The following is a 13,646-nucleotide window of genomic DNA, read 5'->3' on the forward strand; positions in this document are numbered from 1 at the left end:
AGATAAATCTGCTTTGACTCCCTGTCTTGTGGGGTAGACTTATGTAGTAGGAGTTCTGTGGGCCCTAGTGGTGCAGACTCCTTGATGTCCTGATCTGGATGCTCTGGAAATGTTCTCTGTTGGGATATGTGGGCTCTCCTATTGTTTTTGGGTCCTGGTTTTTGTTGACTTGTTCATTTGTGAGGTCTACACTCTGCTGACTGAGAAGCTAAACCCTTCATGTCTTGTATGCTATTGTACAGGCTCTGGCAGAACAATGCAAAACAACACAAAGAAACAAAACCAATACAAACAATGCCCCCAACCACAACAGCAACTTCAAGGACAAAAGGTCAGAGAATAGAAAAAGTGGAAAGAAAATGGAATATTGGGGAATGGGAGAAATAAAAGAAAAAGAATAAGAGAAGACCAAAGACAAGAAAAGTGATTATGGGAGGAGAAAAGGGGGAAGAACTAATTCAAATAATGAATTGAAAAAGGAAAAAAAGGACAAAGAAAGATTAAGAATAACAAAAATAAGAAAAGGAAAGAAGAAGGGAACAAGGGGGTAATCAATGGTAAGAATAAAATAAGAGCTATGACAGAAAAAATAGAGCAAAAAAAGAGAAGACAAAGAAAAACAGGAAAAAAAACTAATGAAAAAGGCTATGACAAAGAAAAAATAATTAAAATAATTAAAAAGAACAAAGTGGAATTCATCTCAGCAGAGTTCAGTGCTCATATGCTGGGTCCTCCTTGTGACTACAGCTCTCCTGTAGTCTGAGGCTGGTGTACACAGTTTCAGGTGGGTGTTGTCCACATCCAGACCTCAGCAGCCTGTTCAGAGCTTCCAGTGATCTACCGTTTGTAGCTGATTCCTTTGGGCTTTGCTGTGCCCAGGTTGAGCCAAGCTTCTCTGCACAGCTGGGTTTTAACAGCACTAGGTCCAGGGTTGTGTCAGCAAATGTCCAAGTCATTCCAAGATCTACCTCTGTCTGCCTCCTCCTGCTGGCCTGATGTCATCTTTAAACTAGTTGTAGATTCAACTGTTTCTGAGAGGATTTCTGGTTGGATTGGGGGAATGGGAGTTCTGGATCTCCCATGGCAGGTAACTTTCACACTTATGGAAAGATGATTGGTGTGTTCTCCCACTCCTGAGCTACTGGTGAGTCTAATTGGGATTATTTTCCTGTATTGAGCAGGGTGGGACCCCTAGTAGGCTCTTGGATGGGACCTCCAGAGTCCTGAGTTTTGGTTCTGCCAGAAACAAGGAGTGTGTTTCTATGGCTCTCTCATGAAGGGGACATGCCATTCTGTTTCTTGGGAGAGTATATGGTATGGCTGTGCCCAACAGGCAGTTTCTCACACCTTTTGAGTCTGCTGCTGTCTCCTCAGCATGGGTTAAGATGCAGGATGGGAGAAAAGAAAGAATAAAAGAAAAAAACCCACATAAGACAATACAAACAAACAAACAAAAAACCAAAAAAACCCGAACCACATAAAGGTGAAAAAAAAGATGCACGGTGGAGGGAGCAGGATTGTAGAGAGTGGGTGGGGTGAGTGATATCCTGCAGGATATGGTAATTGCTTCACCCTTGGGAGGGGCTTGCTCTTCTCAAGCAAGACTGCAACTGTGGAATCCAGGTATATCCCTGCACCAAAAGCCCCACAGCTGCTTCCCCACGTCGCTCTCCAGTGCATCCCACACTAGACTTTACTCCTGAGATGACAGTCCATGCTGCCTTCCCTTTGCTGAGGCTCAAGGTGAGTGGTTGCAAGCACAAGATCTGTGCTTTGGCCCCTTTAAGAATTAAGAAAGGAAAAAGAATAGAGCTTTTGTCTTCTGCAGATTTTGTCTCTCCCCAGCAGAGACAAATCCTGCAGCCTTTTACCACTGGGTGCTGCATGGTCTGCTGATTTTGGCACTAGTGCTCTGTATTTGGGAGCCTGGTTTGCACTCCCCACTTCTCTCCTTTCAAGGGCTTCCCACAGCTGTGCCACTGCCTTAGCCCACTGTTCCTGCGAAATGGCCAGTCCCATTAATAACCTTACCCTTCCTAATGGTTGTGGTTTTTCTTTATTTTTCCTTGTCCTTAGTTAAACGCCTCTTTTTGGGGTAGTCTTTGATTTATTTCAGGTGTCGAGTCCTCTCTTTAGTTTTATTTCCAATTTGGTTCTAGGAAGAGGTGCACAATATATCTTCCTATTCTGCTGCCATCTTTTTTTCCTCTCCTTTTTGTAATTAGCAAAAATAACTTATATTCTAGTTAGTCAGTGAACTAAATCAGAGCTAAAAGTTGCATGCTGATTTCCTCAAAAATACGTGTGACTCTGTGTGCTTTAATGACGTCCTCTTGGCATCAGCAGTAGTAGTTCAGCTTCTTTTTTTACCCTCTGGAAACTTTCCATATGTAAAAGGTGGACAAAGTAAGCTTTTTCCCACTTCTTATGATGAGATTATGCCTTGGAAGAAATCCTTTCTTCTCTTACTTTTCACAGGTCTTTATTTCAAAATGCCAGTCCTTGTTAGGCTGGCATGATTGCTCCTTAACTCAAACATAACTAAGCACTCCCTTTAGCCAGAAGATATGGACAAGAAAGCCATTAATGACCTCTTCTGCTTTGGTCCTAATCCTAAATTTTCTTGACTAACTCCAAGAGATACAAGCTGAGTATTTCCATATGTTGTGAATTTTAGAAGCTTAGTCACAGAGCAAAGAGGTTTTCTGGGTTGATGTTCATTTTGAAATGCAAGGCTAAACTGTCATTTTTAAAAAAAATGGAGTTTGGATAAAAACGGAAGTATTGTAAACATGATGCCAACTAACACTTGGGTCCTCACATGTGCTTTCTATATTTTTGAATAATTCCTTCCACCCATCACCTACCTCTAATTAATTTCTATATTTTCATAATAATCTTTTAGGTATTAAATGTTACTTATTTCTATAAGCTTCCTTTTATTACCATAACTTGCTTAGTTTTCCTGGATATGAACTCACATTATAAGTTCTACTTTCCTTGTCAAACACATTAGATTTTGTTATAACTGCCTATTTAATTGTTGGTCTTTTTCTGAGTGGTCGATTTTTGTGTAGCAACACCTTCTATAGTGCTAGGTGCATAGAGGGTACTCAATATACTTGAGTCAATGAATGAATGAATGAATCAGATACTAATTTTTTAAAAATGTTATTTTTACCAAATGCCTGGATACCTGGTGTTATACTGACCCATTTCAACTGAGCTTTGTGCCAATGCTACTATATTAGAGTTGTCTTCAAGTCTTTGCTCAGGGGTCATATTGTTTATTGTTATATCACCAATGCCTCTGACTATACCTGGAAATTATTTAGTACTCAATAGATATTTTAAAAATATTGAGTAACTGGTCATGATAGGAATAATGTACATTTACTATAGTGCCTTATTAATTACAAAGTACTTTTAAAATATTTTATCTTTTTAAATATTTTGCTTGAGGTCACACAATGAGCATGTATTGAAGGCAAGATGTGACCCATGCTTTTTTTCTATAATGCCACGATACTTTGTCTAAAAATAGGTGCTCTGGAAGGAGATCATAGGAGTACCTTTGTTCCACCAAAGTGCTTTCTTCTGTGTGTCACACACTTTGATCAGTCTTATTCTCATGTCATTTTTATTGAGTTAAAATGGCCATACTTTTGCCTTTTCCAGAATTATTATTTAAAACATGTACATTAAAAAAATTAGGCCCTTCTCCTGAAATAATTTTGTTCTAAAAGGTTGTCAAAGAAATGGATTATGAAAACCCAGAAATGATTGCAGCTGGACATATCTATGAAATGACAATTTCAGTATTTGATGACCTACATCCTTCCCATACAGGTAAGCCTGATAAACTTTTCAGGGAACATCAAGTAAGGCACTTTAGAGTCTTCACTTTAGGTTTTAAAATGTAAATATTCATTATTTCTGGGATGGTTTTCCTAAATTAGGCAAAGAAGGAAAGAGAGAATTAAATAGACTTACATTGGAAATTATTGTTAGATCTGAGGAGTCTCTTTCACCTGCTAACATCACCTTCAGCAATACGGTTCATTAAAAACAGCTCTGCCTGAGATTTTTGGTACTAGAAGTGGCCAGGGATGTGTAGAGCCCAACCATTATGCTTGACACTTAAATATCTTTATGTCTAGTGCCTTAGTTTATTTAGGCTACTCTAACAAAATACTCTGGAGTGGCTTATGAACAATAGAAATGTATTTCTGAGAGTATGGAGATGGAGAAGAGCTAGCAGATCTGGTGTCTGATGAAATCCACTTCCTAGGTCATAGGTATCTGTCTTCTCACTGTAGCTTCACATAGCAGAAGGCATGGGGGAGCCCTCTGGGTTCTCTTTAATAAGGGCTCTATTCCCATTTATGAGGATTCCACTCTTACAACCTAATTACATCAGAAAGGCCTGACTTCCAAATGCCATTGCATTGTGGACATAGGTTTCAACATATGAACTTTGGAGAGACACATATATTCAGTCCATAATGATTAGTAATGTCAAACATCTTTTATTTGCTTTCTATGAGGCCAGTATTAACCTGACTCCAAAACTAGGTCAAGAAACAACAAAGAAATAAAACTATAGGCTAATATCGCTGATGAACATAGATACTAAAATCCTCAACCAAATATTTGCAAACTGGATCCAGCAATACATTAAAAAGATCATACACCACAATCAGTGGGATTTATCCCAGGGATGCAAAGATAGTATAACATTCACAAATCAATAAATGTAATACAGCACATATATACAATGAAAGACAAAAATCAAATGATCATATCCATAGATGCTGAAAAAAATTTTGATAAGTACAACACCCATTTATGAAGAAGACATTCAGCAAAATGGAAATAGAGAGAGCATACCTCAACATAATAAAGGCCATATATGAGAAACCTGAAGCCAACATCATACTCAATGGATAAAAAATGAAAGCATTTCCCCTGATCATATCCATAGATGCTGAAAAAAATTTTGATAAGTACAACACCCATTTATGAAGAAGACATTCAGCAAAGTGGAAATAGAGAGAGCATACCTCAACATAATAAAGGCCATATATGAGAAACCTGAAGCCAACATCATACTCAATGGATAAAAACTGAAAGCATTTCCCCTGAGATCAGGAAAAAGACAAGGATGTCCACTCTCTTCACTCCTATTCAACATAGTGTTGGAAGTTCTAACCACAGCAATCAGACAAAAAAAGAAATAAGAGGCATTCAAATTGGAAAAGAGGAATTAAAACTGTCATTATTTCAGATGAAATGATAGTGTACATAGAAACCCTACAGACTCCATTAAAAACCACTCGACATAAGAAGTGAATTTGCCAAAATAACAGGGTACAAAGTCAGTATTCAGAAATTGAAGGCATTTCTGTACACCAATGGTAATATCAGAGCTAGGAAGTAAAAAAAAAAAAATTATCCCATTTACTATAGCAACAACAAAAATAAAGTACTTTGGAATTAACTTAACCAAAGAGGTAAAAGACCTATACTTGGAAAACTACAGAACACTGAAGAAAAAAATTAAGCAAGATACAAATAAATGGAAGCATATACCATGTTCATGAATGGGAAGAGATCAATATCATTAAAATGTCCATACTACTCAAAGCAATTTAAAGATTCAATGCAATCCCTATTAAAACACCAATGACATATTTCACAAACCTAGAAGAAATACTTCAAAAATTTGTATGGAACCTAAAAAGACCCTGAATAGCAGCAGCGATCTTGAAGAAGGACACAGTAGGAGAAATCACAATACCTGATATCAAACTATACTACAAGGCTACTATAATCAAAACAATCTGGTACTGGCATAAGAACAGACATATAGATCAATGTAATAGAATAGAAAGCTCAGAAATAAACCCAGATTTATACGAACAACTAATATTTGACAAAGGGGGAAGGAACATAAAATGGAGTGAAAATAGCTTCTTCAACAAATGGTGCTGAGAGAACTGGACAGGGACATAAAAAACAAACAAAAAAATGAAACTAGCGCACCAACTTAAATCATACATGAGAATAAACTCAAGAGGTATAAAAGACATAAATGTAAACCATGACACCATAAAAGCCCTAGAGGAAAACGTGGGCAGGAAAATCTCAGATATCCCACATAACAATATTTTCACTGATATATCTCCTATAGCAAAGGAAATAAAGGAAAGAATAAACAAATGGGACTACATCAAACTAAAGAGTTCCTGATCAGCAAAAGAAAACATCAGCAAGATGAAAAGGGAACCAACTGTATGGGAAAACATTTGCCAGTGATACCTCCGGCAAGAATATGATCTCCAAAATATATAAAAAATTTGTACAACTCAACACCGAGAAGACAGAAAATCCAATTAAAAAAGTGGACAAAGGACCTGAAGAGACACTTCTCCAAGGAGGACATAGAGAGTGTCAATAGGCACATGAAAGAATGCTCAATATCACTAACCATCAGAGAGATGCAAATTAAAACCACAATGAGATACCACTTCCCACCAGTCAGAATGGCCATCATCAGCAAATAAGTGCTGGCAAGGATGTGGAAAAAAGGGAACCCTAATGCACTGTTGGTGGGAATGCAGACTGGTGCAGCCACTATGGAAAACAGTATGGAATTTCCTCAAAAAACTAAAAATAGAACTGTCTTTTGATCTAGCAATTCTCGTCGTCGGCAGCCGTCCGTCTCGAGAGACGATGGTGTAGCTTCTTAAGAGTCTATCTGCACCACCGAGAATGGCTGTGCAGTCCAACTCGGGAGTGACACGGTATCTGTCTCCTCCCGTGTTGAATCAACATCTTGTGATGACGCTGGAGTGTCCTCTCCAGTGAAGCTGAAGCTACAGAGCCTGGGCAGGGTGATATGGAGGGTCTGCTGTTGCCCATGCAGCAGACCCCCCCTCTCTTCGCAGCTGAAGGGTCCAAGGGAAACACGGAGTCAATACAGCTTGGCTTCAGGTGCGCCGCAGGAGTTGTCGGTGTTGACTACAACGTCAAACCGCCTTAGGGACTCCGGCTCCGGATTTTCTGTCGGGGTTTACTCCCTTAGCCTTTCCCCTGAAGAGGTATGCCGCAAGGCAGCGGAGGTTTTTTGGAGTCAGAGTTTTCCTTCTCTGATGTGCCCTGACTGGAAGATCGAACCAGCGACACTTAGCTCGCAGGCCGACGCTCAATCCACTGAGCCAAACCAGCCAGGGGACTCTAGCAATTCTATTGCTAAGATTATACCCGAAGATCCCTGAAAAAACAGTTCAAAAAAACCTATGCACCCCTATGTTCATAGCAGCACTACTTACAATAGCCAAGTGCTGGGAACAACCTAAGTGCCCATTTGTAGATGAGTGGGTTAAAAAACTGTGGTACATTTACACAATGGAATACTATGCAACAGAAAGAAAGAAGCAAACGCTGCCATTTGCAACAACATGGTTGGAACTTGAGAGTACTATACTTAGAGAAATAAGCCAGGCACTGAAAGACAAATATCATATGATGTCACCTAATACAGGAAACTAATGAACAACACAACAAATGAATAAAATAGAAGCAGAGACATGTAAACAAGGAGAACACTGACAGTGACCAGTGGGGGAGGGAGAAGGGAGGAAGAGAGGAACAAACAGAAAGGGGCTAGTTAAGGAACTAGTATAAATGACCTATGGACATGGAATGGGGTGAGGATTGAGTGTGGGGAATAGGTGGGAAGGGTGGGGAGGGGAGTAATGGGGGGAAAAATGGGACAACTATAAGAGAAAAACAATAAATTAAAATAAACAATTAATAAAAAGGATCCAGATAATGAGTGACGTGTAGTATAAAACACAGGTAATTGGATGCTTTTTTTTTTTTTTGAGTCACTTTACAAGATATAGGTAGAGCTATTATTAAAGAAAATCACAGCACACTCGCCAAGTTCCACAGCTCACTACTTCTATAAAAAAGCAAAAAATGGGCATCCCCTCTGCTATTTGGTCTTCTCATAATTATTGTACCATTTTGGGTTAGGCTATGCTAGCTAGAATTGGCCTTTGATGAACTGAGATTAAATACTCTCAGATGGCACAGTCACAGTCTTTTAATGTATGGGTTTAACAGTCCTATTTTTGCTAATTGTTAAACACCCTAATGCACAGATATAATTGTGTGCATTGTACCCAAAGCAGAGTGCTTAGCTAGTGAGTAAGCTTAGTCAGCCACTTGACACCTCCTTCTCTCTTCTTGTACAAATGAGAACTCATGTTTACTGCCCCAAGTAACTACACATTACCAAACCTTAAAAGTAAATTTGGAGTTCTGGCTATGATGGAGGCATAGATAGACACACTGCATCTTCCTCCTCAACTAAGAAGGAATACAACTATCTCAAAACTAGAGACAACCAGAAGTTCCAAAAAACTGAGCTGCATGGAAGCCCAACAAACAAAAATATAAAGAAGAAATATTCATCCAGACAGGTAAGAGCAGTGGAGCCAAGGCAGAGAGGAAGCAGTGTGGTGGTGGCAGAAGGGGTGACAGCAGCAAGCCAGTGGAAAGTGCAGTCACACATTTTATAAAGTAGGGAGGAACACCTGAGGAGCCCTCAAAGCACAACCATGCAGCCTACAGTTTCAGCACCAGGGATAATAAAGCCCCATTGCTTCTGACTGTGAAAACAAGTGGAGGTTGGGGTGGAGGAAGAAACTGCTGGTCTCTCAGCAGAGTCCACTCCTTTAGAGGGCCCCCACAGCCCTAGAATGTCTGTAGACCCACCCACTCTGGTAATGATGGCCAAGGAAACAGCTAGAGGGGTGCAAGTCCCACATGGAAAGTGGGAGAAGTGCCTGGAAAAGGGGCGACTGCTGAGCAAGTGCCATTGTACTCTCTCAGAACCTTCCCCCACATACAGTGTCACAATGTGGTGAAACAGGTCACCCTGTGCTGACAAGTACCTAAGACTCTGCCCCTTACAACATAACAGGTACAACAGCTCTATCTAAAATACAGAGGCAGACAAACACAGGAGCCTGTCAAGATGAGGAGACAGAGAAGTATGGCCCCATAGAGGGAACCTATCAAGGTTTCAGTGGGAGAACTAAGCAATGAAGAGATAGCCAACGTAACAGATGAGGAGATAGCCTACCTTAACAGATGCAGAGTTCAAAACACTGGTGATAAAGATGCTCACAGACTTGATGTGCTTGAGTATGGCAAATGCAGAAAGGAAGAAGTGAAGGCTATGCTAAATGAAAGGAAGAAAAGTCCTTACAAAACCAATGGTGAAGGGAAAAAAACCAGGATTCAAATTGATGATTTGGAACATAAGAAAGAAAGAAAAAACAAAACAAAACAAAAAAAGTCAACCAGTACAGAATGAGGAAACAAGAATTGAAAAAAATGAAGAGAAGCTTAGGAATCTCTGGGACAACTTTAAACGTGCAAACATTATACAAGTGCCAGGAGAAGAGTAAGTGCAAGAAATCGAAAACTTATGTGATTCTCTCTTTATCCTTAACTTTTGGCATTTTGATTATGGTGTATTAGTGTGGTCCTCCCTGGGTCTAGTTTGTTTGGGACTCTACTTCCTGGACCCATATGTCCACTTCCTTCCCCAAATTAGGGAAGGTTTCCTTAATTATTTTTTCACATAATTTTTTAATTTCTTGCTCTTCTTATTCACCTTATGGCAACCCTATGATTCAGATGTTGGCATGTTTATAGCTGTCCCAGGGGTTTCTAAACCTCTCCTCATTTTAAAAAATTTGTGTTTCCTCCTTCTGTACTGGTTACTGTTTATTTCTTTTTTACGTTCCAATTTGTTGATTTGAACCCTGGTTTCCTTTTCTTCACCACTTGTTTCATATGGATTTCCCTTCATTTCATCCAGGATAGCCTTCATTCTTTCCCCATCCTGTTTAATTTTTGCTGTCAAGTCTGTGATCATCTTTATCACCAATGCCTTAAAGTGTGCATCTGTTAAGCTCGCTATCTCCTCATCCATTAGGTGTGCTATCTGCTCATTGCTTAGTTGTGTCACTGGGACCTTGATCTGCCCCCCATTCTGGACCATAATTTTCTGTCTCCTCATCATGACAGCTTTCTGTGTTTGCCTCTGTGATTTGGGTGGGGCTGCCACACCTCTTACATTATAGGGAAAAGGGACTTGGGTATTCATTAGTGCTGGCAACCATTTCACCTTATTTTGGCGCTGTATATCCGGGAGGGGTCTGAGAGGGAAAAGTGCCAGTTGCTGCTGCTCTTCCAGGCACTTCTCCCCCTTACCGTACTAAGCAAGCTGCCTCCTTTTCAAGACTAGTAGCTTCTTCCTCTGCCCCAGCCCCCACTTGCTTTCACAGTCAGAAGCAATGTGGTTCTATTTTCCCCAGCATTGGAACCACAGCTATTTGGTCTTGTTTGGGGCTGGGATTGCTTCTCAGGTTTAAATTGTATGACTATTTTTCACCCCAGGTAGAGCTAGTGGCGCCCGCCAGTTGCTGCTGCCTGTCAAGCACTGCCCCTGCAGCCACTGCTCTGCTCCTCTTTCTCTCCATGCCAGCTCTGCCTCTCCTACCTTTCAGGAATCTTAAAAGCCTCAAGATAGGAGAGGAAAATGACCTACAAAGGGGTACCTATAAGACTGTCAGCTGACTTCTCAAAAGAAACTTTGCAGGCAAGAAGGGAGTTGCAGGAAATATTCAAAGTGATGAAAAGCAAGGACCTACAGACAAGATAACTCTGTTCAGCAAAGCTATCATTCAGAATGGAAAGGCAGAGAATGTACTTCCCAGACAAGGTAAAGCTGAAGAAGTTTGTCATCACCAAGCCATTATTATAAGAAATGTCAAAGGGACTTGTAAAATTTAGGAAAAAGAAGATCAAAACTATGAACATTAAAATGAAAACAATATAGCAACTATCAAAAACAGAAGCTAGGGAATGGACACAAAAGCAAAATAAGCTGACAACTAGAGTGGAAACAGAATCATAGGTATGAGGAGCATGTAGGGGGAGGCCAGCTGAAAGAGGGAGGGGGAGTGGGAGGGAAATGGTGCAGGAATTAAGAAGCATAGTAGGAAGGTGCAGAATGGACAGGGGGATGTAGAGAAGAGATTATGCATATGACCCATGGACATGGACTGAGAGGGAGAACTGCTGGAGGGAGGGGAGTTGCTGTGTGGAGGGGAGCAAAGGGAAAATAAATTGGGACTACAGTAACAGCATAATCAATAAAACATACAAAAAAAAGAGGCAAAAAAATCTTATGTGAAAAAATACTGAAGGAAAAGTTTCTTAATTTGGTGAAGGAAATAGACATACAAGTCCAGGAAGCACAGAGAGTCCCAAGCAAGCTAGACCCAAAGAGGACCACACCAAGACACATCACAATTAAAATGCCAAAGGTTCAAGATAAAGAGAGAATCTTAAAAGCAGCAAGAGAAAAGCAGAGAGTTACCTACAAAGGGTGCCTATAAGACTATTAGTTGATTTCTCAAAAGAATCTTTGCAGGCAAGAAGGGATTGGCAAGAAGTATTGGCAAGAAGTATTCAATGTGATGAAAAGCAAGGACCTACAACCAAGATTACTCTATCCAGCAGAGCTATCATTTAGAATGGAAGAGCAGATAAAGTGCTTCCCAGACAAGGTAAAGCTAAAGGACTTCATCTTCAGCAAGCCATTATTATATGAAATGTTAAAGGGAACTATATAAGAAAAAGAAGATAAAAACTATGAACATTAAAATGACAACAAACTCACAACCATCAACGACTGAATCTAAAAAATAAAAACAAAACCCAACTAAGCAAACCAGAATAGAAACAGAATCATAACTATGGGTATTATTTGGAGGGTTATCAACTGGGAGAGGAAAGGTGAGAAATGGGGAAATGGTGCAGGAGTTAAGAAGCATAATTGATTGATACAGAATAGACAGGGAGAAGTTAAGAATAATATAGGAAAGAGTGAAACCAAAGAACTTATATGCATGATCCATGGACATGAGCTATGGGGGTGGGATTACTGGAAGGAAAAAGGGTACTGGGCAGAGGGGAGCAAAGGGAAAAGAAATTGGGACAATTGTAACAGCATAATCAATAAATTATACTTAAATAAAAGAGTAAATTTGTGAAAATAGGGATTCACAGAAATTTCTGGATACAACTATTATTAATGCTAGGTACCTATTGTATCTGGAATGTATGGTAATTGATCTAGTAGGTGTTGGCATCAAAGACATTCAAGAAGATGTGTGTTTTTGGGTTGTGAACATAGGCTTAGCAGTAAAATATCAAGGCTTGGTAAGGGAGAGCCTAGAATAAGAGTGGTGCTTGGGTTTTATCTCTTGTACTAACTCGGATCTGTTGGTAGTGTCTGCCTGGATCATTGAGTTGAGAAGGATTCTGAGGTTGCATCTGGAGGCAGTGGGCAAGTACTTTGTTATGGACATAGGAAGGCAGAATGATGGTATGTGTCTACACATTTGTAACCAAAGGGAACTTAATGCTGAACTTTAAGCAAAAGATTTTAAGTTTTTTATATCCCTCTTGACTAACAGATATAAGAGTTTTAACGGGGCTAAGTTTACAAATGTGATTTGTAGACTTAACTGACCAAACTATGTTGAGAAGTGATGTGTAGGGGACAGAGAGACATCATCACAAGCATGCCAGTATGAGCAGAAGTGTTTCTGTTGTGTTTTCCCTGCTCCCCACTGGTGGAGTTTTATTGTTTCATGCAAAAGCCTATTACAGAATCTGATTGATCTTTTAGTAAGAATGCTTTTTCTTGCAGCTACTCATCCTGTTGGCCTAAATAATCAAATAAAGAATCTGTTCCTCTTACCAGATTTGAGCCTTTCTCCAATACAGAGAGAGAGAAAAGCTTATAGTAGTAAGTCCACATCCTCTCTGGTCCTCACACACCAAAATATTCACAACTGCTCGTGAAAGGAGTTTTTAACACTCCAAATAAGGTTCAGTAAAATTTTATAGGCCAGGCAGTTAGTACAATTTTGAGTCTTTATGAATGCAGTAAAAAAATCACGGTATAACAAAGCTGGAAAAATCACTTGAATGGGATTTATTGAAGGTAACAGAGGCTTTCACAGAAGTCACCTGTCTCCACTGAACAGTGCTTCCTAATCTGTCTTGATGGTCATGGATACATTTGAGATGCTGATGAAAATTCTAGACCTTTTTCCTAAAAAATACACATAATAATATATACCAGAATACAAAAAATGCCACAAATTTTCTAAAGTGAAAATTCTATAGATCCCAGATTAAAAATTCTTGTTTGACACATTTGACAAAGATTTTCAGGAGACATAATATACAGTTGTTCTCCAGAACATGATTTCTATAAGATAATCCACTAAAGAAAAATTTCATGGTCAAATAACTTTAGAGAAGAATGCATAATTGGGATATTCAAAATACAGAATGATATATCAGAAACCCTAGGAAAAAGATGGCAGCAGAGTAGGTAGCAGTGTTGTTTGCTTGCTCCCATCTCAGAAGGACTTGGAGTACAAACACAGAGAGGAGTGAATGAGTGCAGATTTTGGATAGAGTGAACAGGGTCGGGAGTGTGGGAGCAGCATGAAAGGGGGCAGAAAGCTCAGCCCGCACTC

General features: G+C 39.6%; 1 protein-coding gene across 1 annotated transcript in view; it reads left to right on the plus strand.

Moving 5' to 3' along the window:
• LOC150004748 (cadherin-related family member 3-like) overlaps window positions 1-13,646 on the plus strand; it is a 126,035-nt gene that overhangs the window by 63,803 nt on the left and 48,586 nt on the right. Inside the window, exon 10 of the mRNA XM_090284924.1 lies at window positions 3,747-3,849. Within this exon, the coding sequence (XP_090141050.1) occupies window positions 3,747-3,849 (103 nt within the window). The remainder of the gene's footprint in view (window positions 1-3,746; window positions 3,850-13,646) is intronic.

The sequence above is a fragment of the Furipterus horrens genome, unplaced genomic scaffold, assembly GCF_987537825.1.
Source record: "Furipterus horrens unplaced genomic scaffold, mFurHor1.1.pri manual_scaffold_7, whole genome shotgun sequence".
Classification (NCBI taxonomy): Eukaryota; Metazoa; Chordata; class Mammalia; order Chiroptera; family Furipteridae; genus Furipterus; species Furipterus horrens.